This window comes from Notamacropus eugenii, chromosome 3, assembly GCF_028372415.1.
Source record: "Notamacropus eugenii isolate mMacEug1 chromosome 3, mMacEug1.pri_v2, whole genome shotgun sequence".
Taxonomy (NCBI): Eukaryota; Metazoa; Chordata; class Mammalia; order Diprotodontia; family Macropodidae; genus Notamacropus; species Notamacropus eugenii.
In genome coordinates, this window is record NC_092874.1 from 168,217,851 (window position 1) to 168,245,733 (window position 27,883).

Here is a 27,883-nt window from a genome sequence, read left to right on the forward strand (position 1 = left end):
TATATATATTTTGTATTCATTTATCTGTGTACATATTGCTTTCCCCTAGTAATGTAGAAACTTTGAATGCAGGTACAATATTTTATTTTTATATTTTCAGCACCCACCGCAGTACCTGCTACGTCGTAGGTGCCTAATAAATACTTTCTAAATTGAAACAGGAAGGATGGGGAGGATATAATAATCTCCCCTCATTCTAGACTAGAGGTTTTCAACCTTTTTTATATCATAGTCCTGTTGGCAGTCTGGTGAAGCCTAGGGACCCTTTTTCAGAATGTTTCTGAAAGCATAAAATACAAAGAAACCAATTATATTGAAATACAGTTACAAAATAAGACAAGTTCAGAGACTTCAAGTTGAGAACCTCTGTTTTATACACTAATCTTTTCTTAATGCAATTTCAGATTCCATGAGCTTTTTTTGGGGGTGCTGTAAATTCATATTGAACTGAAAGTCCACTAAACGCCCAGCTCATTTTTATATGCATTATCTAGTCATATCTCTCCCTTCCTGTACTTGTAAAGGCAATTTTTATTCCAAGTATAGAACTTCAGATTTATCTCAACTATGAGAGGTTCTCTCATTTAAACACCTCACCAAAATATGAGTATATGATACCTACAGAATTCTTCTTCTGTATAAATTTAATAGTCCTGTCAAAAATGAACTAAGGAGGGGCAGCTAAGTGGTGAAGTGGATAGAGCACCAGTGCTGGAGTCATGAAGAACTGAGTTCAAATATGACCTCAGACTTGATACTTAGTAGCTGTGTGACCTTGGGCAAGTCACTTAACCCAGATTACCTCATAAAACCAAAAAAAAAAAAAAAAGAATTAAGATTAGTTTGGTGGGAATTGTTATTTATTAACCCAGAGTGGCTGATATTGATCACTGCTGTACTTCCTAAGTATTCACAAAACATGGCAGAATCTTGCTAAGGTAGCAAGCATGTCCTGGCAACAGGTTGCCTGCTTGCCAAAAATCAGCCTACTTAAGTGCAGAGACAGTGATTACCAGTAGATGTACCACCAGCTACGGGACTAGCAATTCTTCTGCTGTGGAATTCTTCTGCTATGGTAATCCACTAAAGCAGGGAAGGAAGGAACTGAATGAAACATGGGCAACTGTCAATCATTGTACAGCAGATATCAAACACATCAACATTCCCGAGTATCTAGAGGAGAACTAGATGAAAACATAATTGGGTAGTAGTAAACAAAATAAAAATACAACAGAACATAACATCAAACGGGGTTTCCTAAATAAATATGCAACCAGTAGGGATCTCTTTTTAAATATGCTTCTGTATGAGTTTGACACCTCTTCCCCGCTACAGTATTGTCTCCTTGGGTGGGGTCCATGGTGAAATATGGTGCTACTATTCATCACCATGCCCTCCCATCCTCACTAGCCTTTAAGGCGACTAGGGATTTGTTATACCTGCTGTCCCAAAAGACCGAGAGCCGGCCTTTTGGGACACCCTGTTCTGTAACCCAACTATTCCTCCACCTAAATGCCTCTTACAAAATCATCATAGATCTAGAAGGCACCTTTGACAGAAGAGAAAATTGTGTCCAAGGAGGTTGTGACTTTTCCCCACCAACCACCCTCTCCCCTTTCCTGTCTCCTTTCGTGTGGTCTTTTTTTCTTTAGGTTGTAAACTCACTGAAGGCAAGGATTGTCTTTTTTATTGTGTCTGCATGCCTGGCACATAGTAGGTACTTAATAAATGTTTATTGTATTTATTGGATTGGGATTAAGTGACAGAAATGAAATTTGACTCCAGTTTCAATGATTTTAACCACTAATACCATTGTGGCTCTCTCTCTAGTGCTGCACATCCCAAGAGGTATACAATTATTTTTTCCCTCTCTCCCAGGGGATGTTATGAAGAAGAAACAAACAGTGTCCTTGATGTGCTCTGTGCTCCTTAGAGATGCCCATAATAAGTCTAATGAAATGCTTATTGTTTATTCCCTTTATTTTGATATCATTACGCCAGTCTTTTGCATCTGCCTTAGGGATTTGGTTCTTCACCAGCAACGGAGACAGCTAATGCAGAACCTGAGGGATGACAAGTTTTCTCAGGACGACCCTCAATCCACATGTGTTCTCCAAATTCTGGGGCCACCCAGACCAAGAGGTCTGTAGTCAGTATTCGGGGCTCAGTGTCAATGCTCTCTACCCTTTTCAAGACCGTTGGTTCATTTCATATGTAGTCATTTGTGGACAGGGGAGATAACCTCTAACAGCTGCTTAAAATAAGGGCTCTCTGGTTCAGGAATGTGAGAGTAGGAGGCGGTTTGGGGGTGGCGGGGCATACCAGCCTTCCCAGGACTGAAGCAGACAAGAGGGGAGGACCCCCCCAAGACTTGGAGTCTCTAAGGAAAAGGAAAGAACCAGCAGGATCCTGGCCGTGAGGGGGAGGCTCCCCATGGAGCTTCCAGGCCGGCGGCGAGGGAGGGGGGGAGGTTGTATGAGCTGAGCAGCGCTCTCCAAAGCCGGGGGGAGGAAGACTCCCCCTGCCCCGAGCGAGCCCCGGGCCTTGGGCGGGCGGCGGCAACGCGCGCGGGGCAGGGAGGTGACGGGGAGGGCGCGAGCGCGGGCTTAGAGCGCGAGCGCGCGGCGGCCGCGGCTCGCGGGAAGCTGCTCGGTCCGTCCGTCGGTCCGTGGGTCCGTCTGCCCGTGCGGCCTCCGCCTCCTCGGGATGGCGTGGGGCCGGGGGCCGAGCCCGAGGAGCGGCCGGCGGGCTCGGCTGGCTCCCTCAGCTCGGCCCCCAGGGGGATGGCGGAGGCGGGGAGGGGGGTGGCCCGGGGCGCCGGTGCGAGGGCCGGCTCCCCCCAGCAGGTGGCACCGGGGTCCCAGGCAGCGCGGGCGCTCCCTCCTCCGCTCCTTCCCCTCCTTCCCTCCGCCCGCCCCGGCGGGGGGGGGTGGGGGGGTGGCGAGCGCCTCTGACCCGGCTCCCCCGGCTCCGCCGCCGCCACCTCCTCCCGGCCCGACCCGACCTGCTGCCGCCTCCCTGGCCGCGCATCGCCGCCCTCGCGCCGCCGCCGCCGCCTCGCGGGGAAGGAGCAGGAAAAAGCGCCCGGCGCCTGCCCGCCCCTTTCCCAGCCCTCTGCTCCCGGGCCGGCCCCGAGCCAGCCCCGGGCCAAGTCCGGCCCCAGCCGAAAGTTGTGGCGGAGGGCGGCGGGCCCGGGCTCGGCAGCTTCCTCGCCTTGTCTCCGGGCCGGGGGCCCGGGGTGCGGGGCTGGGGGGCGAGAGCAAAGTGGCAACTTCTCCGAGGGAAGCCTCCAGCCCCGCCCACGCCCGGGTCCGAAATCGCCCGGGGGGCCGGATCGATTTTGTTCCTTTACATTATTCTTACTGTTGTCGAGACACGGACCTGGGTCCTCCCGGCGGCTGCTGCTGCTGCGGCCGGGTGACCAGAGCCTCCGCCGCCGCCTCCTCCACCTCCTCCTCCTCCTCCTCTCCCTCCCCCCTGTTCCTCCCTCTCTCTGTCTCTCCTTCTCTCTCTCTCCGCTGCCACATTCCCTTCCTCCTTCCTTCTCCCCAGCACCATGGAGTTCTCCGAGAGGAAAAGAAGCAGGAAATCCCAAAGCTTCAAACTGGTGAACCAAGGTAAGAAGAGAGGGACGTGGGGGCGGGGGGGCGGGCAGAGGGGGGGGGGAGAGAGAGGGAGATAGAGAAGGAGAGAGAGAGAGAGAGAGAGAGAGAGAGAGAGAGAGAGAGAGAGAGAGAGAGAGAGAGAGAGAGAGAGAGAGGTGGGGACCGGCTAGGGGGCTTCTCTCGGGTGGGTGCCAGAGACTCGGAGAAGGGACTTGACCAGGGTGTAAACATCCCCCCAGCCACCAGCGCTCTCCTATCCCCTCTCGCCCTCTCCCTTGTCATTTCCCTCATCCTCTGTTATTTGTCAATGCAATTATGTATTTTCAAGTCAGCAACTGTATCTTTAAAAAGGGTTATTGTTATTATTTTTAAAAGAACCCGCTCGACAGCGGGGGCGTTTTGGTGTGTGTGGGGGCAACGTTGATGCTTGGCGATGAGACCACTGTACACAAAATAAAGTTGTATGGTTAAGGGGGGGAGTCAGGATGTTATTGAACGTAAACAGCCCAAAAAGCGAATCAGGAAATTAGCAAACAATGACACTTAGGGAGCAAAAAACCTTCTTGTGCTTTCAACTACTGTGGCCAGGTTTGGGAAGTGGGGTGTTTGCTTTTCAATTTTAGAGGTGTACAGAAGTCTGGACGAATGATTCTTGTCCCTAAGACCAAATTCTTCCCCCCTCCCCCCCACCTCCCTTGTCGGTCCCTCCCCCCCACATGAAAGGTTTTGGTGTGATTTTTCCTTCTTTCATTTCGGAGGAAAAACAATGCCATTGCACAAGGAAAAATTGTTGCTATCTAACTTGTTGGGTTGTGTGATTGGTTTAGGAAAACGTGTTTAAAAAGAATTATGCATCTAGTGAAAATCAATTTTTAAAAATCCCATCAAATTTCTCAATAATTTAACAGGTGTATATCTCAACTGCTTGGGTTTAGGCTATTCAGAGGGGAGAGGGTAGTAGTTGTCCAGTTGAGGATGAGTTACTTGTTAGGATCTTATTTTTTTCTAATTTGGCTTAGAAAAGACTGAGAAGAATTAAAGCCCAAGGCAAAAGAAGTAAGATATATCTGTTAACCAACTTGTGACTTGTTAGATTCGAAGCAGGTGATTAGTACATTGTAATGTCACATTTCTCTTTTGAGGGTTCAGAACACCTATTTTCCTTAAGTCTCTTTTTTGAAACAACCTTAAATTTGAACAAACACAAAAACTTAGAACCGGTCTGTTTTTCCTCCGATGTTTTATGGACTATTGGGGGTGGGAGCAAACCAACTGTTTTAAAAATTCTAAAAAGTCATCATATAGACTAATGAAAAGTAGAGGGCTATTTGCAAATAACAGGGTTTTTTTCCTAATTAAACCCCAGCTAAACTAAATGTTAGTGTGGAGCAAATAAAGCCTACTTTTAGTTTGTTTGAAAATTCATTTGATTATATGTTTTCTTCTCAATTAAACTGATTTAAATAGTTAAGCAAGTGGATAGAATTTGGTGAAAGGGGTTTTCAGTCACTATACCTATTCAGAATATTAGCTTTTTGATTCTTTGTAACTTTGCTTCACTGAGTTGATTGCTCAGTTACTTGAACTTTTAAAAGTTTTTTCATATATAACCTGCCATTTTGGGGGGCTTTATTCATTCAAGAATATATGTTACTTCTGTTTTTTCTAACTTTAGATAACTTATTACCATATCTTGAAAATGAGAGTAGTTGTGTAGGTGTTGGTCTGTAATGTCCAAGGGCACCCATAAGTCATGAATGTAAAAAGAAATCTACCTTTAAGGCAGATAGTTAGGTGATCCCAATTTGTAGGAACTTTATCAAAACCGCATGAGCCTCTACAGAGAGGCTAGTGAAATTCTGTATTTTTAAGTTGGACTGACATAGGAAGTTTATAACAAATTCTGAGTCTGACTCTTTGCTATGCAGGTGCATTTTCAGAAAATGAGCCACTGCATATTAAAGTGCAGTAGCTGTATGCAAAAGATACCCTTATGTGAAAGATGAGACCCTGGCTTCCATATTCAAATTTCACTCTACTTAAAACAACAAATGAGTATTTTTCATATGAGCTTCCTTTTAGACTTTCAATTCCCAGTATTTTTCAGTATTAATTGTTAAAATCAAGGGTGTTGTCACTAACTATTGGGAATGCTCTTAATATGTCCTATACAAATTTAGTTGTATAGTTCAATGTAAAAGACTTCTATGACCTGGGATGCAGCACATTTTCCCTATTGGTTATGAATTTACTTGCTGAGGTTTAGAAAAAACATTTGAACTTTCATGCTGACATACTTGTCAGTGAAACCTGACATATATCAGGCAAAGTTATTCTCAAAAATCTGTGAATATTTATTTTGTACAGTTTCAAAAATACTGATAAAATTCTTGGGTGCTGCTATAGTGTTTGTATTCTGTGGTTAATCTGATTTTTAAAAATTATAATTATAAATTAAATTGTAGAGTTTTAATATATATGTAATAAGACGCTAGTATTCAATGCCTTTTTATATCTTCTATGTCATTAGAATTCTAATTTTTGGTTGTTTCTCTTCTAGATTATCACCATGAGATATATAAGGTTTCTGACTTCAGCAATGATGTTAATGGAGAGGCCAAAGAGACACAACCCATTTTTTTAGGTAGGTTCTTATGTTGATTAATTTCTGAGCAAAACAGCGTGGCCATTTGCAATAAGGGAAAAAAAAAAGATTGTGCAAGAACGGGAAATGTCTGCCATTGCTTAATGTATGACATTCTTTTCAAGACCTTTTATTTTACAGATTGCCAATATATCCCTTATTAACATTGCTAAAAGTTGTAATTTCAGACATAAATGTTTATTAGTGTCTACACACAGTGCTAATTATCACTCACTCACAGAGCCAGATGCTGACTGTGCAGTTTTGTAGCTCTGTGCTCACCCCATTTACATTGCATATTTGCTGGCATGCTTCACTGGCAATAGTTTGTGTAATTGGGGTATTACATCTTTGACATCTGGATAACAGAAATTCAATTTCCAGGAAGCTGCTATTTGTTTGGTTTTGCTTCTGCCTTGGGTGGGATAGAGGATTAATGTGCTGTCATATTGTAATGTCCCTTCACCTCTGTAGCCTGGTTGCTAATCCTGTCATGACAAAATTAAATTAAATCTACACTTTTAAAAGTTTGTGGAAAACAGAAGTATTATTGCCTGCCTAACTATCTCTTGATAGTACTAGTTATCACTGAGGGGCTCATCATTTTCATGTGTTTTGTGTTCATTTCATGCTAACTATTTACTGAGTGTACAAGGGCACTGCCATACAGCATAAACAACATGGTCTTTTTAAAAAAGCTTTCAACCTACTAAGAAACATGTACAGAATTATTGTACAAATCAGTTATAACATTGTAAGTGAGAAATAAAGAAAATACTAATAGAATTCAGAAGAGGGATACATAATGTCTGTCAGGCAAGTCATAGGGGTGGTGACATTTGAGATGAGCCCTTGACAGAAGGGTAGGATTTCAATAAGTAGAGAAAGGGGGACAGCACATTACAGACATAAAGAATGGTACAAAGAAAGGTGGGGGAAGATAGGATGATGTCAAGAATAGTTTGGCTAGGGTATAAAGTACCCTACAAAGGGAGCTAAAGTGGGATATGAGTAGAAAGGTAGAGTAGTTCCAAGGGTAGTTCAAAATTGAGGAGGGCCTTAAATGTTATGACAAGGAATTTGGGCTTTATTTGATAGGAAGTGGAGGGTTATTGAAGGTTTTTGAGCAGGGAAGTAATTGAATAGAGCTGTGCATTAGAAAAATTAATTTGATGACAGTGTGTAGGATGGATCTGAGTGGAGAAAGAACCGAGGCCAGTTTGTAAGTGTGCAGAGAGGCTGATGGCCATAGAAATGGAAGGGAAAAAATGGGTTTGGAGAGAGATTGTAGAGGCAAAATCATAAAAACAAAACAAAACAAAACTGGAGGATTGGTTAGTTGAAGGATGACAGAGATGAAAAAAGATGACTGAGTTTTTGAGTCTGGGTGACTGAGAAAATTGTTTTACCTTGAACTGAAATGGGGAAATTAGAAAGAAGAGCAATTTAAAAAAAAATGATAGATTTGTTTTTATACTTTTAGAACTTGAGCTGCTTGTTGTACATGAAATTGGAGGTGGCCAGTAGGTAGTGGGAAATGTGTGTCTTGAGGTCAGAGAAGAGATCAGGAGTAGAAGTATGGATGTAGGAGTTATCTATCTAGAAATAATAGCTGAAGTATGAGAGTGAGTAAGATTATGAAAAAAGAGAGTAGAGGAGGACCTAGGACAGAGGCAAGGGAAAATACACATTTAGAGTATGGAAGGAGATTAGCCAAAGAGGTAGGTGGCATTGAAACCAAGAAAAGGACTTCAAGAAGAAAAGGGTGGTCAGTTGTGTTATATACTTCAGAGAGTTTTTGATCAGAAAGAAACAACTGTGCTTTCCTCTTACCATCCTCATTCCCAGCTCACCTAAAGGACAAGTAGAACAAAAGCAGCATCTCTGACTATCCTTCAAACAAGTATAGCTGCATGACGGATGGATAGGTAGGAAAAAACATTTCCATTCTTCATTTATCATTTTTGGTACGAATATTGTACCTGAAAATCTTAACATTATTATATATTGACTCACAGGTAGCTATTTGGTGGGTCCTAGTAATTTATGCAATAATTGAGATTTTACATGGTAGCCTAAAGCACTGGGGTAGTAAGTAGTCCTGGGCCATCAAAGTTGATTTAGACTTTGCAATGAATGTTCTAGCCACAACTCTAAAGGAAAAGGTTAATGCAGCACAGTAAAGAAATAACATGTGGAAAGGAACAAGTGAAAGTATTACCACTTGAATTAGAGAGCAGATGGGTGAATGACAACAAGTGGAAGTTGAGAGTACAAGCTGGGACAGGTTAACAGGACTCCTGGATAGTCCCAGGCTAGCTGGGATTAAGGTCAACATCGTAATTGAACAAACCTGCCTCCCCAAAACAACAGGTAAGAGAGTGTAGTTCTTGCATAGGTAGCCTCTATTTTATGTCCAAACAAACAGACACAGACTCACACAAACACCCTGTATAAGAGAGTAGAGGGAATAGATCAAATCTATGTATGAAGAAGTGAGACAAGGTGGAGGACATTTCAGTATTTCTTATCTCACTAAACTTATATCAGTTATCACAAAACATCTTTAATTGGTGCTAATACAACTGAAATAGTTCATTCTGTTAAAGGAAGCAGTGTAACTGCAATGAACATAGCTATCAGCATTGGTTTACCTTTCTTAAAGAAACTAAATACTTAATGTAAAAGTTTCAAACTCAAGGAATTTCAACCAGTTCACAATCAAATGAAATTTTGTGACCTACAATCAGAATATTTTTGGATTGTAGTTTTTTCAGTATCCCTAAATTTAAACAGTTGGAATTCTTTTTTAAGTACTGCCTTATTCAGTCTTTTGAAATGAAGGACTAGCTTTTTAGTGTAAAATCAGCATTTATTATAAAAAAGGGAACATGATGTCCTTGATTTAGTTATTCTCCAAAGAAATGGGCATTTTTTTTCTGTGTACTTGGAAAATAGTAATGACACTGTCAAGTGCCTATTTATTTTAGGTATGACAGACTAGAGGCATATAGTTTGAGGAGCATGAAAGATGCTAATGTAACCAGTATACATAATGAAATAAAATGAAAACTCTTGAAGATGACATTACTGATTTCCTTTTCTACAGCCAGAACCCATGAAGATAAAGTACATGAAAAGAAAGATGAGTTTTAGAATACGTAACTGAAGTTATTGTTAAATAAGGCCTTTCCTGTCAAGGGCAAAAGATTCTATGCTTTTAGTAGTATCAAAGGTATGCTATGTTATTTTTCAAAATCTTGTTTATTTTGAGGAAAGTAAGACATGCTTCTCAAAGAATATCTTGATTTTTGTGGTAATTAGAATAATAAAGTAGTAAAGGAAGAAGTGATTATAAAATTAATATTTCTAAAGCATCTGTGGCTAGAGTTATTGACAGCATCCACAGGTCAACTAAAAATTCTGTTGTTGATAAGAAAATACATGTTTTCAGTTTATAGCGATACTTCTCAAAATATAGACTTCAGTAGTATTTGCTATACAATTTACTGAAGCATGGCTGTGACACTACTTAGCTTGGAATTCAGTGAACTCAAAAGGAGTTTATTACTAAAAGTAACAGAAGGACAGTTATAGCAGTTTTGCTCAATACTTAGGACTGAAACATGGACCCTCAACTTAATGTTATATGGAGTCTCCATTTATGCCAATTGTGTAAGATAATATAGTTCATATTGATGAGATTGAAGTTTAGAAAAAAACAAATTTGTTTCATGCTTCAGAAGAAGTCTTCAAATCAAATATACTCCCAGAAAATTGTATAAGCTATTTACTTGCATTTTTCGTGGAGAGTGAATTCAGTTACTTTTCTTCATGGATCAAATAGAGCATTGTTTGGTCAAGTGTTTCGATGGGTTTTTTTTGTTTTTTTATGTTTTGAACCATGCAATAATATTAGATCAGGATAGTTCACTATGTAGACTTTCTCTAATGTTGCCCATGAGGATAAATAGTTCAATGATTTGAATACTCATGGAGAAAAGTTCTGTGAGAAAAGAGAAGTATGAGTACAGAAGAAGTATGGAATACCTCCTGACCTCAACATGCTAATAATCTAGTTGGGACCTACAGAAACTCAAGTAGCAATTAATATAATGATATTTGGCAAGGCTGTTCTGTTGTTTCAGTTGTGTCTATTTATGACCCCATTTGGGTGGTAGTTTTTTTTTTCTTCAAAGATCATTGAGTGGTTTGCCATTTCCTTTTCCAACTCATTTTACAGATGAGGAATGGAGGCAAACAGGGTTAAAAGACTTGCCCAGGGTCACACATCTAAGAGTTTGAGGCCAGATTTGAACTTGAAGTCTTCCTGACTCCAAGCCCTGCACTCCATCCAGTGCACCACCTAGCCATCCATGTGGCAGGGTATTCTGTGATTAATTAAGATACAGGTATAGGTAAATGACAAAATGAGTAATGTAGGTATTAAGTTCTTTAGCAGTTCAGAGAAAGAAAAGCAGAGTGATCTTATGGACTTCAAGGGAGAGGTGAGATCCAAAAGAGACCTTGAAAGATATGACAGGATGCCCATCAATTGGGGAATGGCTGAACAAGTTGTGGCATATTATTGTGACAGAATATTATTGTAATATAAGAATGATGAGCAGGATCATTTCAGAAAAACCTGGGAAGGCTTATATGAACTGATGCAAAGTGAAGTGACACCAGGAAAACACTGAACACAGTAACAACAATATTGAAAGGATGATCAATTGTGAAAGACTTAGCTGTTCTGATCAAGACAGTGATCCAGGACAATTCCAAAATGAAAAATGGTGTCCAGCTCCAGAGAAAGAACTAATGAAATTTGGAGTGCAAATTGAAGCACACTTACTTTATTTTTCCTGGGGTTTTTTTTGTGTGTGTTTTGTTTTGCAATATGGCTAAGATGGAAATATATTTTGCATAACTTCACTTGTATAATTGCTCTATTATTTACCCTCTCAAGCTGTGTGGGAGAGACAGAACTTGGAACTCAAAATTTTCAAAAATGAATGTTAAAACATTTAAAAAACATAATTAGGAAATATTTAATGAAATAAAATATATCTAAAAATTAATAAAAGAAAATGAGTAAAATTTGAATAAGCATAGAGAAGGAGGAGTAGGGTGGGAGGAGATGATAAGAAGAGCATGGGCTGAAGTGCAGGAGCCATGAACATGAAAAGCAGAATTATATAGTGGAGAGATGTGGGTTTGAATTCTATGATACTTCCTAGTTCTATGAATTGTGGATAAAACACTCAACTTCTCTAAGTCTCAGTTTTCTCAGGTTCCTACCTCATAGTTCTGTTGTAAGTACCAAATGAGATAATGTGTATAAAAGCTCTTTGTAAACCTTAAGGAATTATATGAATTTTAGGTATTATTATTATAGTGTAACCTAGTGGCAAGGAAGAGAAATCTAGAATCAGTAGCAAAGAATGCTGAAACAAGTCTCTGGATATTTTAATGAGCCAACTAATACTGCTTGAAACAATAATGTCAAACTTTCAATAGAATGTGTTCTTATACAGAATTTTGGTTTAGATTTTTGATACTAGGCTAATACACTAAACAGTATAAAGTCTTGAAACTGTGCTTACTGCTCTAACATTTGAAAATGTTTTGATTATTTATACTACATCCAAGTCAGAGGAGAGTCATAGAGTGGTTTTAGAGACAATTAGAAAATTATTTGTTGAGTCAAATTTTAGAGATTTTCTTGAGGAAACAAGGTTTTTGTTTAATGATCAAAGTGAGGCATCGAATGTTGCTATGCTAACCAAAGTACTTGCGTGAAAACTAAAAAAAAATGATGGTGGGAGGGTGGATTGTGACTAACCTACATTATTAATATGAAGTTAGAACTCAATAGTCATACTTTCTCTCTTCACTCTCCTGTCTCTTTTAGCTACTATCCTCTTTCTTTTAATGAATCAGTTATCTAGTCTTCATTTTCTCTTCTTCTTTACTAATCACTTTTTATGTCGTGAAATTTAGCTTCATACATTCATACATACATTCTTTCCTTTCCCTTCTCACTCTGATGACCGTAATTTGTTACACTCCTGTAATCTTTTACCTAGATTATAATAGTAACCTCCAAACTGTTCTCTCTTCATCTAGACCTTTCACTAGCTTATTCTTCTTTCATACTATTGTAAGATTTAGGTTTAATCTCCTTAAAATACTAAATTATTCTCCTGGTCAAAATTCCCTAGTCATTGACTCCCTAGTAACCTGTGGGATAAAGCCCAGATCCCTTTTCCTGGCCTTTAAGACCCCATACATTCAGCCTCCAACTTGCCTTACCAGTCTTTTTTTTTTTTTTTAATAAATCATTTATTTTTAATTTTCAACATTCACTTCCATAAGTTTTCAATTTTCTCCACCTCCCTCTTCTCCCCCCTCCACAGGAAGGCATGCAAACTGAGATAGGCTCTACATATACATTCTTATTAAGCATACTTTCTTTCTTTTTAAACATATTTTCACATTAGTCATGTAGTATAGAAGAATTAGAATGAGTGGGAGAAACTATGAGAAAGAAAAAACAAAACTAAACAAAAAAGAGCAAATAGTATACTTCTAACTGTATTCAGACTCAATGTTTCATTCTATGGATGTGGATGGCATTTATCAACATGAGTCGTCTGGAGTTGTTTTGGGCTATTTCTGAGAAGTACTAAGTGTATCAGAGTCACTCATTGCACAGTGTGGCTGTTACTGTGTACAGTGTTCTTCTAGTTCTACTCACTTCACTCAGCTTCAGTTCATATAAATCTTTCCAAGTTTTTTTCTGAAGTCCACCTGCCCATCATTTCTTATAGCACAATGTATTCCATTACATTCACATACCACAAGTTGTTCAGCCATTCCCCAACTGATGGGCATCCCCTATATTTCCAGTTCTTTGCCACCACAAAAAGAGCTGCTATAAATATTTTTGTACATGTGGGTCCATTCTCCATTTTTACGATCTCTGGGATACAGCCTTAAAGGTGGTATTCCTGGGCCTTTTGGGCATAGTTCCCAATTGCTCTCCAGAATGGTTGGATCAGTTCTCAACACCAGCAAAAATGAATTAGTGTTCCAGTTTTCCCACATCTTCTCCAGCATTTGTCATTTTCCTGTTTTGTCATGTTAGCCAGTATGATAGATGTGATGTTTACCAGTCTTATCTTCAACTATTTCCTCATGAGACCCTTCTCCCATAATCAGAGGGCAGTCGGAGGGTGATATACCAGATGAGAACAAATGTAAACATGTCCTATGAACACACCTTGCTCTTTCTCACCTTCATGTCTTTTCTCAAATCATTTAATCCTATTAATTCAATAAGCATTTATAGTGCCTTCTGTGTTCCAGGCATTGTGTTATTTCATGGGGATAAAGAAAAAAAAAACTATGTCTTCAAGGAGCATGTATTCTATTGTGGAGGCTGGACAAGGAACAACATGTATAAGTAAAGTCAATACAGAATAAATGGTTATTATATGTTTGGAGGACACACATCAATATAAAAAGTAGTTTGTTAACAATAGAATGGATTTCCTAGGACACTGTGGAAGGGAAAGATAGAGCAGGAAAGGAAATGATTAAGATGACACTGGAAGACATAGGTATGAGAGCAGAGAATGGTGACTAAGGATGGGAGCTTTGATTTGGCGCTCACTATTTGGAATCAGAGGACTATGAATGAAATGAGGTGGTGATAGATTTCTATGCTTTTCGTAGTAACAATGGTTTTGTTGGTTTGATTTCGTCTTCTGCCTCCCTGCTTCCACCTTTATTTCTGATCCCTATCTTTGAACATTCATCCTAGTCTTCAAGACCAGCTCAAATCTTACATACTTCATAAAAATCTTAATTCTAACCAGAAGTTATTTTTTTCCTCCTCTGAATTCCTGTTGCTCATCTCTCATTAATGTGGCACTTGCTATGTTCTACTTTATGTTACTTTTGTGTGTGTGTATGTGTGTGTGTGTGTGTGTGTGTGTAATATATATATATATATTTTATTTCTCCAAATTGATTTTAAGCTGCTAGAGGGCAAGAATTTAGGCTTCTGATTCTTTGTGTAAGCATTCTCTTCTGCCCCCAGTTTGTTCTGAGTGTCTAGCATAGTGTAAATGGTAGATGCTCAGATATCTGTTGAATGAATGAATATACTCATTTAGCTCTTGAAGAATCTAGTTATAGATTCATTCTTATCTCTATATAAATATAGACTTTTGAGATTTTGGGAACTTTAGTGGGATAAATTGTATTATGTTTCATTTAAGAAATCTTTTTGATCATCTAAATCAGAATAGAAATTTGTTGACCTGAGAGATTTGCCCAGAAATGGAACAGATTAAAAACAGTTTTTATCTAGGGGGACATGAAGGATATAAACTCAGGAGGGAAATGTATATTTGAAGAATTAGAAATGAAAAAGTGCATGGCCAGTAGTTATTTAGACTATGGCTATACATTTTAAAACATTATGGACTTTTAAAGTAGTGCTAAAGGTAATATTTATCTGATTTTGATATTGGCATCCAAAGGACAAGTTTTTCTAACTTAACTAGAGCAAAGGATAGAAAAAGCATACTAAAGACTATCTAGAGAATTTCATGCTTATGTGCAAAATGTGGTTCATGTGAGAATATAGATTTCATACACTGAAGAGAATATTACAATCATATTTAAAATAAAATGAAGTTACAGTGGGATAGGCATCTCATAGTAAAACATTGTGCAGAAAATATGGAAAGTATCATATTAGTTGAGGGAAAGATTAACTGATTAGGAATGTGAAAGAAGTAGATAGAGACACTAGTTAACTGGAATATATGGTTCAAATTAGATCTAAATTTAGCAGAGTGAAATAGGCCATTTTGAAACACCACCCACTGGTTTTTGACAGGTCTAAACTCCACAAGCAATGACGTGACATGAAAATTTGCTTTCCTTGTGTATATATTTAATTGGATGCTTACAGTTAGCATACAATTGTGTTTTTTCATTCATCCGAAGTGTCTCTTTTCTTCTTTTCTTATATTAAGGGTTGACTCAGAGTATAATATACCATGTTATAACATTAGGTCAGGCTAGTTTTCAGTTAGAACATGGTTTTGGTTCAACAAACATTTATTTTCTATTATATTTAGAGCACACTGTGTTGAGTGAGACAGTTTTTAGGTAAGATACAATCCCCTCCATTTTGGAATTTATAGTTTAAGTCAAGGTTGTAACTTCAGTTACAGTCTTTTAGCTTTGGACAGAAATGCTCTATTCTTTTCTATATAGTGCACATCTACTTCCAGTCAGCTATCTTTTAAGTACATAAAAGGGGGACCAAGAGAATGAATATAAAAGATTACTGCAAATTCTTCACCATTACTAGCAAAAGAGATCAAAGGGTATATTTCTGTTGATGGTTAGTAATTCCTATGCAAATACTCATATATTATGGCATATCAGATTTAAAAATCATAGTTTAAAAATTATGCAGATCAGATTCTTATTCGATATTCCTAACAATCAACACCCTTATAAATTAGAATCATTAAAATTGGTTTTTAAAAAATTACATGATATCCTTTTGCAAATTTGTGGAAATATATTCTAAAGAATTTTAATTCTAGGGTTTTACAATATTTTTTACTTGAAAATCAGACTTTGCATTTGAAAGGTTAATGGAGAAAACTAATTATACTATCTGTTAACCAAATATGTGATGAGACATTTGTTTCTGTAATTAACAGCACGAAACTTTTATCGTTTTATAAAATCAAATGCTCCATGCAGTATTCTGTGTGCATTTGTTTGGAAGTGATGTCCAAACCAGAAATGTTTATGGATGATATGAAGTTGTGCTGAAATGTAATGCAGGTGTCTGTGCATCCTATAGCATTTCTCATTGTTGAAATGGAAGCCAGAAGATTAATAACTTTACTTTGTCATGATAAAATAAGTAATGTGTTCTTGGAACAGTGGTACAGTACATAAGTTACTCAGTAATTCCAAGAATTTATTCTGTTCCAGGAATAATATCCTTAACAATTTATTTTTACAGAAAAAGTTGATCTAACATGATACACCATGAAGTTGCTTGTATGTTTAATGGAATTATATCTTAAATGTGACTTTCTACCTCCACGTAAATGTAAAAGCAACAAAAATGCAAGGTTAAGACACAAATTTAAACCTAAAAAGTCAATAGATGCAAAAGTTAAGTTTCTTTTGGTAACATTAACTCATTCATTTTGCTCATATATAGTATTTTCGATTACTAATGGGACTTTAATAGAAAACTGGGTATGCACTGTGTGAAATATAAGTGAATAAATGTTACAAGAATGCATTTTTTTAGTATTTACACTTACGTTTTAACTTGCTTTTACTTTAACATCAACATAGCCTAGTTTGTAGAACCCTCAATTAAGGGTTGTGTTCACCTTCCAGAGTTTCTTTATCTTGAACCAAGTGTCTTCAGTTTTCTTCTCATTTGCTGGACTGGAGAAATACTACCTGCCTTCTTCCCTTTTTGGAGGATTAATTAGAAAATTGTGCTGTAGAGTCTACAGACTTTTCTCAGGATAATAGAGTAGTAGGAATGCATGCATGTTCTTAAAGAGCAGTCTACATATACTGAGGAGAAGGAAGATTTCCTCCGCAGTTTATGTAGAAATGTGCGTCTCCTGTAACTCACTGGTAGTTGTTATTTGTCTCCAGTGTATTTCTTCACCCAGGCTTTATAATTTCCCTTGTTTTCTTAAAGCTTATATTTTCATTAATACCTTATGTCTTTATGTTGAAGTCATTTCTGGGACAAAAGCTCCTCTTCACCTCCCTTCCTATCGAACCTTCCCTTCTGAAAAAGAAACAATCAAAATCAGCAGAAACACTTTGCGCATCTGACCGCGTACGTACAACATTCTGTCCTGTCGCTCCTTGTCCCTCTACCCTATCGTCTCTAGTCCCTCTGCCCTGCTGAGAGAGAGGTTTTATTTTCTGTTCTCTGGGACCAGCACTGGCTTTTCAGTTACTTAAGAGTTAGGCTTCCTTTTGGTGATTTTTTCATTTAGGTTGTTGTTATTGTATAGTTTGTTCTTTTGATTCCGCTTATTTTACTTTGTGCTGGTTCATAAAAACCTTTCCGTATTTCTCCTAATTTATCATATTTATCCTTTCTTGCAGCACAATAATGTTCCACTACATTCATACAACCTACTTTCATTCAGCCATTCCCCAACTGATAGGTTCTCACTTTGTTTCCAGTTCTTTGCTACCACAAAGTGTCATTATACCTTCTTGTGTAGTTTTCACTGAAGTTGCTGTCTTACTCCTAGTATTTCTAGATTTATTGAAAATAAAAATCATCTGCCATCAATTTCTGATGTGCCCCTGTACCCAAAGTCAGTAAAGTTCTTCTAACTTCTTGGAAGGAAGGCATTGTATAAGGAGACATTACTTCTGTAGTTATCATCATTAATGTTTATATGGAAGATGCAATTGTTACATGTGTACATATGTAATTGCTAAGATTTTTTCATTCAGATTCAGTGACTATCTACTATATTAGGATTTAATAATGTTCTTTCATACATTCCCACTAATACAGATGTTTAAATAAACACTTCATTGAAGAAAGGAGAGTTCACACCTTTTTGTTGCTGGTATTATTCTGAAGAAAGTTTTCTACACAGCCAGTTTAATAGGGAGGTAGCATATCAAGTCATATTGAGCTGTCTGTTACCAACATAAAAGGATAAAATTATATCTTTTGTTAAATGAAAACCTATTAAGTACTACAAAAATGCTGCAAAGATGGTAGCTGATATCTTTAATTCACTGCTATCAGTAACTTTTCTACGATATCTCTTGTTCTTTGAAGCTTTTTTTCTACGTTTCTATGAAATATTAGGGGAAATTCTATTTTTTTTCCTGGCCTTTACTTACAAACTCTGTAGGCCTAAAAGTATTCACATGGTTTCTACCTTAGGATGAAATGTATATACTTTGTTAGCATGGCAATATATGTAAATCATGTTCATTTTAACAGATAGTTGGGAACGTGCTAGTCTAGTTAGAACACTGAGAACAATTCTGCATTCCTATTAGGAGAATAATTATATACAGCATTCCTCTTAGGAAGCGTTTTATGTTTGGAGCAATCAGATAATTTTTATTTGCATTATTATAAAGAAGGTAATTAGAATAAATTATTTCAGTGTTTTTACATTGTATCTTGACATAACTATTGATAGACTAATGCTTGTAGATATTACCTACTCCATACGATATCTTCCTGAGAACTATGCATTTTAATTGATTAGTCCAGCAGAACTCTGAGGTTTCTCTGCATTGTTAATAGGGGCTCTATAAAAAATTTTGGTGCTTATTAGTTATTTAGAAGGGGCTGTTCCATTCAGCAGAGAAGCCTTCTTAGGTGAGAAGAACTGTGCCAGCCTTTGGGATCCCTTTCCTTCTCCATACTACCTTCCTCCCTAGGTCCACGGAGAATGTTGTTTTTTGATGGGAAGAAGCAGACTAGGTGCCACAACACTCATCTCTTATTTTTTTTATTCTCCTACCAACGGGTTTCTCTTCTCTCCAGTTTAATTGTAACATAAGGCAATATATTTGCCTGGATGGTAAGATCTTGGCGGTCAGGGACCTTATCTTATATTTCTTTGTGTCTTCTGGACCACCTGGCATTATGCCTTGTACATAGTTCAGTATCTGTTAAGTAAATGGAAAGAACTGTCCACGTATTCTTTAAATCATTTGAAGTGCAACTTAAAATAGGAACCCTTATACACGAATGTCACTTGACTATATTTGGCTGTTTGGCTTTTCTTAGATGTGATTTTTCTACCACCAACAAAGAACTCCCAACAGATTCTGATCTTATTTGCTTCTAGATATCCCATATTATGGTTTTTGAGTAAACCAATCAAATGACTCTAGCCCTTCCACTGTCTTTATGTGCCAGTCTGATGCTATTGAAACCCTTTTACTGCTGAGTCCCAGACTCATGTCACTTGAAAACATGACTGTTATACCTGTGGCTGGCTGGTTGAGCACCTGATACTATCTGCATGCTGATCTGTGTTTGAAGTAAAGGTGCCAACCCCGGCTTTGTTATTTAGAACAATGCTTCCCTCATTTACCACAAAACTTTTCCCTTACTCTCATTAGTTAAGTCAAGAAATTCTGTACTTATGACAAGATCTACTATGAACCTTTTCCTCACTTTACTGTGTTTTTTTCAATCTTTAAAATTTAAAACTAGAACCCAGTACATTAGGTGGATATCTAATGGCAAACTTAGGAAAAACCATGGATGGGTTAGAATGGTCAGGCAAGGACGAGGAATGTTTGTTTGAAAAAGAATTAGAATATTGGGGAGTCCATTTTCCCCTCTTCCCCAGTCATATCTTCATCTCCCAGTTCTTTAGTTCTGTGTACAGGTCCCTAGTACTAAATCTTAGGGAAGATACGAACGCTGAGATGTGGTCCCTCCTATCATGATAATTTGGTAGATAGGAATGTAAAAAGACAACTATGATAATGGATCACAAAATAAGTGGCATTTCTCTAGAATTTTAAGGCTTACCTAATGCTCTTAATCTACATTATCTCATTTGATCCTCAAAACAACTCTGTGAGTAGGTATAGGACTATGGATATTAGCGTTATTTTGGAAGTAAGGAAACTGAGGCTTAGGTTAAATAACTGCTCATGGTCATATAGCTAGTCAATGCTAGAGAAAGGATTGTAAATCAAGGTCTTCTTGATTCAGAGTGCCATGCTTTTTTTTTTCTATGACACCAAACAGTTTCTCTAACTATAACTTTAATGGATCTATGATCTCACCCCGTTGGGTACTTGCCAACAATGTAGATTGTTAGCCAGCCATGCCTTACCATCCTGTGCAACTCTTGTTCATGTCTTCACATAATTCCACCTCAGAGTCCATGTAACATGCTGAGGGCCTTCTTAAAGTTCACTAGATATTGTTTTGTTATAAACATATGCAAAATATTACATGAGAGGTACAAAAAGAATTCTATGATGTTTAATGGGAGAAATGCCATTACTGATTGGGAAGATTAGGGAAAGCTTCATAGAGGAGGTTTCAATCAAGTGTTGTTTAAAAGGATAAATAGAAATTTATTAAGTGGAGAAGTGGGGTTGAGGATGGTATTGTAGATATGAGGAACATTGTGAACAGAAGCATGGAGGTGGGAAACCATTACATCTGGGCAAGGGTCATTGAGTAATCCAGTTTGTCTAGAGTGTAGTATATGAAGGAGGGTAGTATGACAAGAATTTTGTACATATGTAACAAAAACAGAAAAGATTCAATGTTCAGTTTTAAATCAGGGTTTGTGAATGGTCTCTATATTATAGGTATACCTTAGAGATATTATGGGTTTGGTTCCTGACCACCAACAATAAAGTGAACATCATGGTAAAGTGAATCACTAATTTTTTTGTTTCTTAGTGCACATAAAAGTCATGTTTGCACTATTTTATAGTCTATTAAGTGTGCAGTAGTATTATGTCTAAAATAACAATGTATATGCCTTAATTTAAAAATACTTTATTGCTAAAAAATGTTAACCATCATTTGAACCTTCAGCAAATTATTATCTTTTTTCTGGTGGAGCGTCTTGCCTTGATGTTGATAGCTGCTGACTGATTGGAATGTTGGTTGTTGAAGGCTGGTTGGCAGTGGCATTTCTTAAAATAAGACAGCAATGAAGTTTGCCACATTGATTGATTCCTCCTTTCATGAAAGATTTCCCAATAGCATGCAATGAATGCTCTTTGATAACATTTTACCCACAGTAGACCTTCTTTCGAAATTGGAGTCAAACCTCCCAAACCCTGCTGTTGCTTTATCAACTAAGTTTATGGAATATTCTTCAATATTTTTGTGTCTTAGGGAATAGGGAGGCCCAAGGAGAAGGAGAGAGATGGGGGAATTGCTGATTTGTGGAGCAGCCAGAATACACACAAAATTTATCAGTTAAGTTCACCATCTTCTGTGGGCATGGTTTGTGGCACCCCAAAACAATTACAATAGTAAAACATCAATGTTCATAGATCACCAAGAAAGATATAACAATAATGAAAAGGTTTGAAATATTGCAAGAATTACCAAAATATGATACACAGATTTGATATGAGCACATGCTTTTGTAATGGCACCAATAGATTTACTCAATGCAGGGTTGCCACAAACCTTCAATTTGTAAAAAACAAAGCAAAAGTGCAGTATCTGTGAAGTACAGTTAAGCAAGGCACAGTAAAACAAGATATGCTTGTACTTGAAGAACTTTTTACATGGCCAGAAAGTTAGGATGCTGTCAGATTGTGCAAGAACTTGAATGCCAGGCTATGGAATTTGAACTTTACTTAGAAAGCATTAGAGAACAGGTGAAGGATTTTAAATAGAATAGTAATATGATCACATCTTTGCATTAGAGAGATTAATCTGGTAGGTATTAAGGATTGATAGAAGGAGAAGAATGCAACTGAAAAGACAAGTTGGGAGTACATTGCATCATACGTATGGGTAAAGGGAGGGCCTGTGCTAGGGTAGTGGCATTGGGACTAGTCAGGGAAAGGGAAAGATATAAACAGTGTTGTAGATATAAAAATCAGTTCAGCTTATTGTGTGCATGTATATATGGGGAGAGAGAGGAAATGTAAAATATCATGTATCATAGTTTCACATCTAGAAAACTGAATGAATGTACATTGATTCCATTAATAGAAATTAAGTTTTTGAGGGGAAATCTTCAGACCATCTATTTATTTGGAATAAGAGGAGATGATAGGTCTTTTTGTATGTGAAACATTTTTAGTATGTTATTGAAAAGGTTCCAAGGGTGCAATGAAAGAAAGAACAATAAAGCATATTTTATCCTTCCTAGAATGAGATAAAAATTAATCAAGAATCATTAGGAATTTTGAAGATGATAGGGATGTGATGAAAGTTTTCTAAAAGTTTCAAGTGAAAATGACCTGTAAAACACATAAACTGACATGTAGTGTTATTGGCACATGTGATTTCTGTAATGACTGCATATTATTCCCTATGCCCTATTTAGTAAAAACACAGTATCTGTTACCACCACCGCAACGAAGAAACTATTAGTAGTAGCCACTGGATTAAAGTCCTGTTGGCAATAGTTATTTTCATTTTTCCCCCAGTTACAGAATTAAACCTTCTTAATACATCCCAAGTTTTGTTGTAAATGAGTTCTTTTTAGATCTTCTGTCTTCTCTTTAAACTTCCTTCACATCTCTGCCAGTTAACTGAAATTTGATCTTTCATTGATGATTCTACAAGCCTCAAATTGTGTGCAAGGGAAGTCTTACTTTTTCCTACTTGCCTGAACTAATGTGTGTATGTATGTATGTATGTATGCATGCATGTATGCATGAGTTGTTGTGATTCCTTATTAACTTCCTGCAGCTTCTAAGCTATTGTTTAACCACCATCACCCCAAACAGCTTCTTTTTGAAAAATTATTATGAACTTGATAAACGTTAACAAACACTAACATTTCCTTATCCAAAAAACAGAAAAAGGATTATACATAAAACACCATGAATCTCTCTTAGGGCATTTTTTTCCTTCAAATGAGTGTGAAATTTAATGTAGTCCTAACATTGCCCCACTTGTCTGTGTCCCCTTATGAACTTCTTTCTGTTCTTTTATGTGTATTTTTCAAATACTTCATTGGTTTTTCATATTGTTGTTAGTATGCATTTCTTCTTTGGGGAACTGGCAGATTTTTATCTGTTCCTTTATCAATGTCCTATGTATTCTGGATATCAGCCTGTATCAGAGAAATTTGAAAACTATTTCCTTCTAATTCAAAATGCATGGATTTTTTTTTTTTGGAAAAGTTTTTCCATCTTATGTAATCAGAATTGTCCATTTTATTGCCCTTTAATCCCTTGTTTGGTCAAGAATTTTTCCTCTCTCTGTAGTGAAAGATTTCTCCTCTATTCCTCTAATTTGTTAATACTATTGTATATATAGGTCATTTTTAGCTTTGGAAGGTATTGTGACTTAGAGTATGAAATGTTGGTCTAAGCCTAAGTTCTCTCAGTCTTACCCTTGCAGTTGAAATCCTTGGGTTTATTGAATGTTATTTGTATCTATGTTGTTTACTTAATCAGTTCCATTAATCCTATTTACAGGGTTGATTTTTTTTATCACTACCGAATGCTTCTCTTACAAAATCCGTCCATGTCATTTTTATTTGCTAATGTCAGCAACATTCCCAAATCCTTCTCAATGACTTCTGAATTTGGTTTACGCACCCTGTCTGCAGTCAGCAAGTATTTAAGAGCCTACTTTGTACCAGACAGTATACGTGGTAGACGAGACACAGACAAAAATGAAACAGCCGTATCTTCGAGGCGCTTGTATTCTATCAGAGGAGACTGTGTAAATCTATATTAAATATATGCAAATTAAATACAAGATTTTTTTGGAGGCAATACTAGTGTTTGTGATGAATAGGAAATGTAGGAGGTGGTGTTTGAGTTGAGCTTCGAAGGAAGCTAGGGATCCTGCAGGTAAGGCTTAGGCCTATTCCAGGCCTGGGAAACAACCTGTGCACAGACAGAGGGAAAGCGGGGTGGTGCTTGAGGAAGACAAGGTCAGTTTGGCTGGACTGTAGTGGATATGAAGGGATAGAAATGTATGAGAAGCATGTAGAAGAAGGATGGAGCCTGCTTTATCAGCTTGTCCTATCTTCAGTGATGGTCTGCCATTTTAGATGTGTGATGTATCTGGTCTCAGCGAGGCTCCAGCTAGGAGGCAGCTTGGGGGTGCAGTGGATAGAATGCTGGATCTGATGTTTGGAAGGCCTGAATTCAAAATCAGCTTCAGACTTACTAATTATGTGACTCTGGGGAAGCCTATAGTCAGGGAGACCTGAGTTCAAATCCGTCCTCAGGCTCTATCTGTGTGACCATGGACAGATCACCTAACCTTTGTCTCCTTTCCTCCTGTTGGTTTCCTCAACAGTTAAATGTGGATAATGATAGCACCCTATCTCCTAGCATTGTTGGAAGGATCAAATGAGATATTTGTAAAGTGCTTAGTACATTTAATGAACACTTTTTTCCTTCCTTGCTGCTGTCTCATCTCCCTACCTGCAGAAGTTACTCCATACTTTCTCTTCTTTTCCAAGCCTCCAGCACTTCCCCCTTCCTGGTCCCCTCTCTCCGTTGAGGACCTTGCTTCTTATCTTACTGAGAAAATTGATGTCATGTGACATGAACTCCTTCATCCCTTTCTCTTTATCTCAAAACCCCTTGACATATTCTTCTACTTTCTTTCCCTTTCCTCCATTCTCTGAAAAAGAGGTGGCTCTTCCTTTTTATCTCTTTGAGATAAAATATATCTCAATGATATACAGGCATAGCAGTGGTATTGTTTGGTCATAGGTTTTATAGCCCTTTGGACATAGTTCCAAGTTTCAGCCAAACTTCTTGGAAAAAATTGTCAACACTTTATGCTCTACTTCCTATCTTCTCCCTCACTCCACAAGCCTTTCTAGTCTATTTTCTGACTTCATCATTCAGCCTGAAACAGCTCTTCAGTTTTTCCCTTTCTAACTAAATCTGATGGTATTTTCTCAGTCCTTATTCTCCCAACTGATCTGTTGAATTTTGAGTTTTCATGACGGTGCTTTTTTTTTCTGGTCCTCTCATCCATCTGATCACTCCTTTGTCTCCTTTGCTGGCTAATCATCTACATTACATTCTTTATTCTTGATATTCCACCAGGTTGTGTCCAAGATCTGCTTCCATCTTTTTATGCTTTCTCAGTAACCTCATCAGCTCTCATTGGTTAAATCTTTATTCTCTTTGCAGATGACTCCCATATCTATATATTTAGCCCCAGTCTCTCCCCTCAGCTTCAGTCTAGCATCATCCCTTCTTCTTGTACATTTCCAACTGTGTGTCTTAGAGACATCTCAAACTCAGCATATCTAAAACTGAACTATTACTGTCCCTCTTCCTATCTCTTCCTACCTCCCTTCCCCACAAATTCTCCACTCTACTGAACTTCACTATTTCTGTTGAAGACACCATCATCCTTCCAGTCTCTCAGGTTTGAAATCTTGGCATTATCATTTACTCTTTACTTTGCTGAACCATACATATTCATTCTGTTATCAGTTCTTGCTGTTTCAGCCTTCACAACTTCTCATTTGTCTAACCTCCCTCTTACCACTTAATAGATACCACTTTAGATAAAGCCTTTGTCACTTTTCAGCCTTATTATTGCAACAAGTTCTTAGTCTCCCTACCTCGTCTCTTCCCGTTTCAGTCCATCCTATACACTGCAGTCAAAGTGAATTCCTTATTTACAGTTCTGACCATGCCGCTCCTTTACTCAGTCAACTGCAGTGGTCTAGGATACAATATAAACTTCTCTGTTTAGTTTTTAAAGCTCATTTCAGTATGATCTTAACTTACTTTTGTATCCTCATTGAATATTACTTTTCCATTCTCTGCGATCTAGCCAAATTGTCTTTTTGTCTATTGTTCATATACAACACACATCTTTCTCATCAAAATTCCTTTGCCCTTTTACCTCAAATTATCATTTTTTTCCCCCTCCTTTTCATAGCAAAACTCCTAAAATAGTAACTCATACTTTCTGTTCAAGTTTCTTTATTCATCAGTTCTTGCTGTGTGGTTATTTTCCTCAATGCTAATGAAACTGCTTGCTCAGAAATCATCAGTGAAACCCTAATTGACAAGCACGTTGAGCGTCAGTCCTCATTCTGTTGACTACACTGCATTTGATACTGTTGGCTGTTAGCTCTTACTCTTTCGTTCCTGTCACCATAGTCTTTTATGTCATCTTTTGATACAGACCTACTTCCCATGGTCCTCCAAGGGAAACAGTTGAAACCTACTTGAAGTCTAATTTAAGTTAGTGAAGTTGGTGTTATTAATATCCCTGTTTTACAGATGAAGATATTACAGCGGAGTGAAATTAAGTGACTTGCCCAAGGACACGTAGTTAATGAGTATCCGAAGGGAATTTGAATTAGGTTTTTCTGACTCTAAGTCCAGTAATTTATTCTAACACCTAGCAGTTTAGGGAGTGTTTTGCAATTGTATTCATGTATGTCCTGAGTTTGTTTAAGTCCAAGATATTTTACACATGTTGTAGTTATTGTGAGTGGGAGTTCTTTTTCTGTCTCTTCTTCCTAGGTTTTGTTTTTAGAGTACAAAAATGCTGGCTTTTTAATGCAGCTCTACTGAATCTACTAATTGTTTGATTTTGCTGTTGTTATGAATCTCTAGAATTTTTAGAGTAAACTATCATATCATCTGAAAATAGAGATAATTTTTTACTGTTTATTCTCTCCATTACTTTTCTGTGTGTGTGTGTGTGTGTGTGTGTGTGTGTGTTTATGTTTCTTATAGATTTGCCATAGATTTCTATAACTACATCGAATACCATCAATGGTAACTGGAAACCTTGTTTTATCTCAGGTCTTATTGGAAAAGCTCCTGGTGTTTTTTCCATTATCAACAATGTTAGATCATAGTTTTATATACTGTATATCATGTTAAGGAAAAATCTGTTTAACTTTTGGTTTTTTAGTTTTTTCTAATAGGTACAAGTGCTATATTTTGCATAGTTTTTCTGCAGTTATGTAATGTTGTGATTAAGATTTTCTTGTTCTGTCTATGATCTAGCAGAACAGGTTATTTTCCTAATGTTGAAGCATGTTTGGCGTAGATACTACCTGGGCATAATAAGTAATCCTTTGATTATATTGCTGTAATATCTTTGCTAGTATTTTATTCATTATTTTTATATCAGTATACATTAGTGATATTAGCCTATGGATTTCTTTGTCTTTTTTACCTCTCCGTGGTTTTGGGTATTAGAATCACAATAATCTTTTAGCAGTTTGATAAGGTATCTTCTGTCTGTTTTGTTTTTTTTGTAAAAATTGTGTAATATAGAAATCGATTGCTCTTTGAATATCCAATATAGTTTGCTAACAAGGCCCTCTGGGTCTGGGGATTTTTCTTAGAGGTTTCTTCATGAATTGTTCAATTTCCATTTTTGAGATAGAGCTGTTTAAATTCTTTATTTCTTGTTATATTAAACTAGATATTTTGCATTTTTATATATTTATACATTTTATTTTAAATTTTCTGCCTTATTGCCATATGATGGGGATAAGAGATCATATGACTATAGAATTAGAACTAGAATTGGACTTAGAGACTTAATGTAGCCCCCTCATTTTGCAAATGAGAAATTAAGTCAGAGAAGTCAAGTAACTTGTCAAAGTCACAGAAGTAGTAAGTGACAGACCTACAACTTGAGCCCCATTCCTGTCTCTAAATTCAGTTATCTTTATAGTGTACTACCCTTATTTCTTTGTTATCATTATTAGTTACCCCTTTGCAAATTTAATTTTTCTCTATTTTCATTTACACTGTAAATGTAAATTTAAAGTCTCAATTGAAAATTCCCCTTATTATCCCTCATTGTATCAATCTTGTTTTTGAAAAAGCTATTCAATTTTATATAATTTAAATTATCTGATTTATATTTTGTAAA

The 27,883-nt window shown here is 37.4% G+C and overlaps 1 protein-coding gene across 10 annotated transcripts in view; it reads left to right on the forward strand.

The window, feature by feature from the left end:
- The first annotated feature begins 3,006 nt into the window (after window positions 1-3,006).
- Window positions 3,007-27,883, forward strand: part of BEND7 (BEN domain containing 7) — a 210,550-nt gene continuing 185,673 nt past the window's right edge. For 6 of the 10 annotated variants that reach the window (XM_072653272.1, XM_072653273.1, XM_072653277.1 and 3 more), the window contains exons 1-2: window positions 3,007-3,617; window positions 6,166-6,249. In XM_072653272.1, coding sequence (XP_072509373.1) covers window positions 3,557-3,617; window positions 6,166-6,249 — 145 coding nt within the window. In that variant the 5' untranslated portion in view covers window positions 3,007-3,556. Of the gene's footprint in view, window positions 3,618-6,165; window positions 6,250-8,097; window positions 8,178-8,214; window positions 9,485-21,196; window positions 21,280-27,883 lie in introns of those variants that run through there. The other 4 variants (XM_072653282.1, XM_072653280.1, XM_072653281.1 and 1 more) reach the window with 4 other exon arrangements.